Source organism: Condylura cristata, unplaced genomic scaffold (assembly GCF_000260355.1).
Source record: "Condylura cristata isolate star-nosed mole 26May11 unplaced genomic scaffold, ConCri1.0 scaffold00026, whole genome shotgun sequence".
Lineage (NCBI taxonomy): Eukaryota > Metazoa > Chordata > Mammalia > Eulipotyphla > Talpidae > Condylura > Condylura cristata.
The window spans coordinates 224262-231417 of NW_004567127.1; the positions used below are offsets into that span (position 1 = coordinate 224262).

The following is a 7156-nucleotide window of genomic DNA, read 5'->3' on the forward strand; positions in this document are numbered from 1 at the left end:
CGCCACCCCTGGCGAGCCCCGCAGGGAGGCCGGGTCTGCCGCGCCCCCAAGCACAGCGCCCTGGCAGGAGGCAGACGGCCCCGGGCAGCTGGGTGCCAGCCGCTCTGCCACCGGGGGAGGGAGCTTTGCTCTGGCTCTGCCTGGCTGCTGGCACCAGCTCCTGTTTCCAGTCGTGGCCCCGGGGAGGCCTTGCGCCCAGACCTGCACCCTCAAAGCCTAGCGCTGACCACTGACCACTAGCAGGCCTGTGGCCAGAGTGGAACAGCCAGATGCCCTTCGCCGCCTCAGGCCACAGGGCGTCCTCTCTGCAACCCGGGTGTCCGAGACCCCGTCCAGTACTTGCCGGGGGCCAGGCCAGCCCCTCGTCGGGGCTGATTGTGGAGGCCTGGGCCCCGGAAGGGCTGAGCGTCCCTGGGCCACGCTTCCACTCCCCACACAGCGCACACACACGACCTGCCTCAGGAGGGCCAGTGCGGGGGCGTCACCTCACCGCGTCTGGGGGCCTCGGCCCTGACTGCAGCTGCCCTGGCCGCAGAGGCCTCCAGGCTGGCTGAAGGACTCTAGTTCCATCGCAGCCACGCACCTGCTGCCCTGGCCTGCAGGCGATTTCTAGAACACTGGGGTCATAGCAGGCACCACACAGTCGGGGGGCCCCGGAGCACGGGGGCGGGGGCGGTGCTCGTGGCCTTGGCAGAGGCTTCGGGCCAAGGTCTGCACAAAGACCCAGAGCTTGGCCCCAAGTGTGGGTGCCCGCTGGGCCTCCGCCTTCACCTTGCTGGGTTGAGCTGCGTCTGACCCCACCGGGCCCCAAAGCTGAGTCCCCCGGCCAGTGGGAGCATCTCTGTAGCCAGCCTGCTGCCGATTCAGGAACGCAAATGGCGCCTACTGACCCGGCCAGTACTCGCCATCCGCCCCGGGGGCTGGCCCTGGCCGCCTGACCCGCGGCCCCGGCAAGAGTCAGGGCTGGACGAGCCTGAGAGCGGCTGGTCCCGCCTGGGCTCGAGACCCTGCTCCAGCCGCGCTGGGGCAGCGGCTGCCGCCACAGGCCTCTCCCTGCGGCCTTGTCCAGGCGGCGCCCCCGGGCGGGGGCAGCAGAGGCCTGGCCAGCGTCCCGCCGCGCCAGAGCCGACCTGGCGCCCTCCCCAGCAGTGCGGCGTCTCTGACATAAACTGTGCCTTTCAAAAAGAAAAAATGCAAATCCCTAAACTTGAACATTTCCTAGTGCCTTGCTAGACGGCAGGAGCAGGCTGGCAGGGGGACGCTGGAGGCCCGCACACGCCTGCGCGTCGGTGGGGGCGTGGGCCTGTGCACGCCCCGCTCCGGGCGGGAGAGCGGGCTGCAGCCAGGGCCCGAGATGGAAGCCCCAGCGCTGGCGAGAGCCATCATCACCTGAGGCCGCGGCCTGGAAGGGCCTCAGGAGCCCCGAGGGCCTCTTGGGTGGCCAGGCCCGCACCCTGCCCAGGGGCGCGGTCGGGGTCCTGGGGACGCTGCCCGGCCTGCAGCGCGCTGACCACCACCTGCCGCGCCAGGACCTCGGCCTCAGGGGTCTGGTGCGCCCACAGCCCCTGTGGGTGGCTGGAACCGGCTTCCGTGTCCTCGTGCGCGGAGGGTCTCAGCACTTTACCGCTAACGGGGAGCAGGGCCTGCTTCGCCGTGTGTGCGCCTGGGCCATGCGGTCTTGATGTTTTCTGAGGATTTAAGCGGGGGCGGGCCAGGCTGCACCTCTGGGGTCCCTTCTGCCTGGGGATGGTCTCTGTGCTTGATCTTCAGCTGAGGCTGCTGCCCGCCCCGGGGTGCAGGGGGCCCTCTTCCCGGGGCAGGGTCCCCTCAGCCCTTCAGCTGCCAGCCGAGGACAACAGGGGGCTCCTGCTCTTTGCCAACTTGGGGACCGGGGCGCCCCACGGGAGAGCGGGGAGAGCCGAGAACCCACCAGAAGCCCAGCGCTGCTTGTCACCCGGAAAGGGGCCTCTGTGCCGCGTGGCCGTGGCCGGGGAGTAAACCCTGCACTCCCTCTGACGTGGTCTTGCTTCTTCCTTGTTGCGCGCCGCCCTGCACCCACCTCAGGCGCTCCCAGCACCCACACGCCCGGCCCCTGGGCTGCAGGACGCAGCTGGGCAGGGGATGTCGGCTGTGAAAGCGGGTGCCGTGGCCCCCAGTGGGGAGAGCCAGCGGCATGGTTAGGGAGCGCCTCCCCACAGAGCCGGAGCCAGGAGCGGCCGGGAGGCGCTGGGGAGAGGGCCGGCCAGGCCCCCGGGGGGCCACAGCCCCCAGCCAGCAGGGCAGCCTAGTCCCCGCCTGCAGCAGCCCGGGAGCCCCGCGTGCCGCCCCGTGGGGGCCCACCCACTGGCTGCAGCCGCAGGCCCAGCTAGGGCCGCCCTGGCCCGCCGTCCAGCACTGGGAGGGGCTGGGCGCTGCGGCTTGGGCCCAGCAGAGGGCGCTGCGGGCCAGCCCGAGGGGACGCGGGCGCCTTTCAGAGGTTTGGTTTTGGCCTTAAGTAGGAACGAAGGCCCCTCTCTGCGTCTCTGCGTCCTGTGACCTCAGGTGTGCGTCCTCGAAAGCCACACACGCCCTGCCCGCTAGGTCAAGGCGGGTCTGACCCTCCCCGCAGGGCCCCCTCTAACCTGGCCGCCCCCCTTTGTTTACTTAGGTATTTGAGCTGATTCTTTTGCTTACCTGCGCAGTGCCAGTGAAAGGACAGTGTTTGCCTTCCTCAGCTCTCTGGCGGAGAAAGTGTGCCGGAGAAAGTGTGCCCTCCTGCCCTCGTTGCCTCAGGAATTCGGTGGATTCTTTGAGAGGCTTAAACGGCTCGCTCGACCGGCACAGAGGAGGCCAGAGCCCCGCAGCCCGGCGCACGCAGGGACAGCCCGAGGCCTACGGCCCGTGTCTTTATTTTCTTTTTATATTGATGCGCACGAGCTGGGGTGCAGCCAGAGGTGCGGGGGCGGGAGGGCTCCCCAGACAGTGGGGTGCAGAACAGGCGGCTCCACGGAGACCCAGCGCTGAGGGCAGCGGGGGCAGGAGAGTCTGCTGTGCCCGGGGGTCCCCCCTGGCCGGCAGGGTCGCACTCAGGAGCCCCCAAGAAGCTGCAGGGGACCGGGCAGCCACCTCCTGCCGCCCCGAGCTAGGAAGCCACTTGCTGGGCCGGGGGGGGGTGGGGGGGTGCGGGACGCAGGGCTCCTCACAGCGGCCTCCAGGGAGCGGGTGCAGGGACAGGGGTCCCCTTCCTCCTGCATCTTAGATCCCCCAGTCTGCAGTGGGCGTACACTCTACGGTGCCAGAGTTGTTGGTTCTTGGGGTGCAGGGGAAACCCCCACCCGTTTCCTCTGAGGCCAGAGGGCCAGCAGGAGCACCAGACGGCTGGCAGGGGAGGCGGCGCTTCCCAGCATGCGGGGTGCTCCTGTGCACGGTTGCAGAGTCACAGCAACTGGGTACCCCCACTAGGGGCCTGGGGCGGCCAGGAGAGAAAGGGGACACGGCCCATGACAGATGAAAGGGGGGTGGCGCCTTCCCTGGGGTAAGGTGAGGTTCTCAGGTAGAGGCCTGCTGCTGCTCCCTGGGGGAGGCCCCAAACCCACCCCTGGGTCCTCAAGGGGGGTCGCTTTGGTCAGGAAAGGCACCTGAGTCTCTGGCTTCAGGCCCCGTGGGCCGCGCTCTGGAGGGGTGCCCACTGCCTCTTGGGGAGACACCGTCCATGGCCACCTGCGCAGAAGCGGGGTCCCCGGGGCACTGCTCAGAGTTTCCCTGAACTTGGCCAGGGCAGGGCTCAGGCTCGACAGGTGCCCGTGAGGGGACAGCGTGGCTGGCGTGGCCGGCGTGGCCGCTGGTGCTCTTTGGGGTGTTTCTCCTGCACCTGCCCAGACTTCCAGAAAGCCCCGCATCGGTGGGTGCCCAGCGCCCCCGGAAGGTGCCTCCTGCCCTGGGCCTCGGCTTCTCCGCCTGACTGAGGGGCCGCTGAGGGCTCAGCCTGGCTTGGGACCCCGCTCCCCTTGCTTTCTGCAGTCTTGGGGACCCCGGGGATGCAGGGGGAGTGGCCACTTCAGTCTGCTGCTGTGCCTCATGCCCTGGGGTTCATGGCTGTGGCCCCACCCACACAGCCCTCCACCCACCCTGCGAAGCCTCCTCCCTCCTGGCCTGCGCAGGGGCTGCCAGCCTCTGGCCTTAGGCTGTGGGCGCCTCCTTTGTCCCCCTCGATGTCCTGGTTTGAGAGTACTTGGGGTCCCCATGGTGCCCCTGGCAACCTGCAATTCTCACCTTTAAGCCAGACTGGATTCAGGGCCAGCAGGGGCCAGCCCCGGGCTGCTCACACTCACCCTCGCCCTTGAAACAAAAGAACACATGGCTGCGTCGGAGGAAGCAGGTCTCTTAGCAGCTTTGCAGCTTTTGTTCCCAGCTGCTGGAAGAGTGTCTGGTGGCAGGGCACCTCTCGCAGACCGGCCTCCAGCCCACGGGCAGCAGGACCTGCGGCCTGGGACCCGCAGGGCCGGCACAGCCCACTGCAGCAGCTGCAGCCCAGGGCGGGCTCCCCCAACACACCCCCGAGTCATGGCCCGCAGGGCCTCGGGCACCGCAGCTGGGCCCCGCGCTGTCCTGGCATGGAAGGACGCAGGTGGGCGGCGGCCCATTCTGTCGTCTGCAGCCCGGTGGTGATGGGAAAGCCGAGGCCGCAGGCTGCCTGCTTGGCCCACAGCGGTGCTGGCCCTTACTGTCGGTGCGTGCCCTGGCCACTGCCCACATCTCCCCGGATCTCCTAGGACAGCGGGCACATGAGCCCTGGATGCTGACCAGAGACAGGAGGCCAGTAACAGCACGTTCTGCCTCCGGCCCAGGGAGACCGGCTGCACGTGTCTGTACCTGCACAGCTGGGACAGGGATTGAGGGGCGGGGGGCAGCGGGGAAGGCTCCCTGGGGGAGGTGACCATTAAACTGAGCCCTGAGGGATGGCATCGCCCTGGAGGAGTAGGCAGAACAACCCTGCAAACGCAGAGAGCTGGCGGGGAGCGGGGCTGGCTTGCGTGAGGCCTTCCGGAGAGAGACGGACCCAGGCAGGCACCGCCTGATGGGGCGCAGGGTGCTCCGAGGTGGTGCCGAGGCGGTGTGCCAAGGTTGCCGGGGTAGAGCAGTCAGCCCAGGGGCAGCTCAAGCCCGTGGGGCGCTTCGGGTGAAAGGCGGCCTGGCCCGGCCACTTGGAGGTGAGAGGAAGGAGAAGCAAGGCTGGCGGGCTGGCCGGTCAGGGGCCTCCTGGGCTGTGCCGGGCCGGGGCTGCCTGAGTAGGAGCTGAGGCAGCCTGCTGGAGCACGGGGGAGCCTAGAGAGCTGTGAAGTGGGGGCTGCTTAGCTGTGGGAAATGCGTGGCCCCTGCGGACCCACATTGCCCGCTTAAAACCTAGTGTTGCTACTGTTTGGAGATTTCTCAAGCTGCTAAACATGGAGCTTCCCTATGACCCAGCAATCCCACTCCTAGGTCTCTACCCAAAAGACACAAAAACACTGATCCAAAAAGACACCTGTACCCCATGTTTATTGCTGCTTTATTTACAATTGTGAAGACATGGAAACAGCCCAAATTCCCAAAAGTAGATGACTGGATTTAAAAAAATGTGGTCCATATATATATAATGGAATATTACGCAGCTACCAAAAAGGTAAATTTGTGCCTTTTGCAGCAGCATGGACGGAGCTGGAAGGGATCATGCTTAGTGAAGTAAGCCAGAAAGAAAAGGAAAAATACCAGATGGTTTAACTCATAGCAGGAACATAAAGGACCGGGGGGAGAGGGGAATAATAATAATGATGAACAACAATTTATATGGGTAGAAGGGGATCAAAAATGGTGGGAGGAGGGAAGTGCACTGGACTTGGTGACGGCACAGGGTGATCTGGTGAGGGGAAGCCCACAGGGATGACAACCGAGATGGAAAAATGCACAACGTGATGGAAAAATAAACTATTACTTAAAAAACAACAACCTAGTTTTGCTAACGGCTTTCACTCCAGCCTCCACCTTTTGCTAGTCCATTCTAAATCTGGCGGTTGTCGCACGCATGGGAACGTGCCCTGGTAAGTGCCAGCACGACCTCGCGCTCCGATGGCTGTCGGGGCCATGCTGAAGTTACCGGCTCCCGCCCTCCTGGGCGCGCAGCACACTCGCAGCCTTCATGAATCGATGTCCTCAGACATTTCATACTAAATTACAAATTTGATTTGCCTGATTTTCTCAAGTCCTCTAAATGCCCCACCGGGCAGACTTACAAATTGAAAAAGCAGGCTCTTTCTAAGCACTTTGCAATTTGCTGTCAATTAATTACCTAAACGGGAAATGCAGCCATGGGTTCTCCCGGTGTTTCCGGAACCTTCGGTCGCAGGTAGAGGATGGGGCCTCGGCAGCGCTCTCCTGCTGCCGCCTTCTGCACTGGAGCCTTCATGCAGGGTTCCATGCTGAGGCCACGGGTTTGCTCCCCAACAAAAGGATCTGAACTTGTTCCAAACACGTTTCCCTTCTACCTGAGAGTAGAGCACTCCTAACCGGGACAACGTTGCCACTAATTCACACGGAAAATTTTATGAAACCCACAGACCCCAAACATAACCTATCAACAAAGAGGGAGACGGTACTTTCGGAGGGAGAAAAACCTGTATTGCTACTTGGAAACAGTCGTAGTAAGATGGGGAATAAAGCGCTCCGTGAAGACCGCAACATTGTGCATAAAGGAAAATTAAAAGCATGCACACGTGTGCAGACACACCCCCAAAACGGGCAGCAGGTATCTGGCTGGGTCCAATTAGGGGAGAGAAACCGCACAGTAATTCGAACAAGGAACGATTAATGCAAAGATTTATTTCTTCTAATGAGCAGCTGCGGTCCTGTGGGGCACCCCCGTAGGTCAACCCCACAGGACACGGGGCCAGCTGAAACGGGGCGGTCAGCCGGGGAGGGGTGCGCGCAGCCCGGGCTGCCGGGGCGGGGGTGTATTTGTAGGCAGAGTTCTCTTTCATCATCTTTGCAGGCGCGCACACATTACATCCATGTGCAATTTATGTCCTGCATTTTTTAAACCGAGCATTAAAAAGCATTTCTGCAAGTCACTAATTGTGTGGAAGAGCCCGCGCTGCGTAATCACCCGGCGATGGCTACACCCTAGTTGCAGCCACCTTCCGTG

At 63.9% G+C, this 7156-nt stretch overlaps 1 protein-coding gene across 1 annotated transcript in view; it reads left to right on the forward strand.

Annotated features, from left to right (window-relative positions):
* Positions 1-6368: 6368 nt before the first annotated feature.
* SAP30L (SAP30-like) overlaps positions 6369-7156 on the forward strand; it is a 5855-nt gene continuing 5067 nt past the window's right edge. Inside the window, exon 1 of the mRNA XM_012729992.1 lies at positions 6369-6446. Within this exon, the coding sequence (XP_012585446.1) occupies positions 6369-6446 (78 nt within the window). The remainder of the gene's footprint in view (positions 6447-7156) is intronic.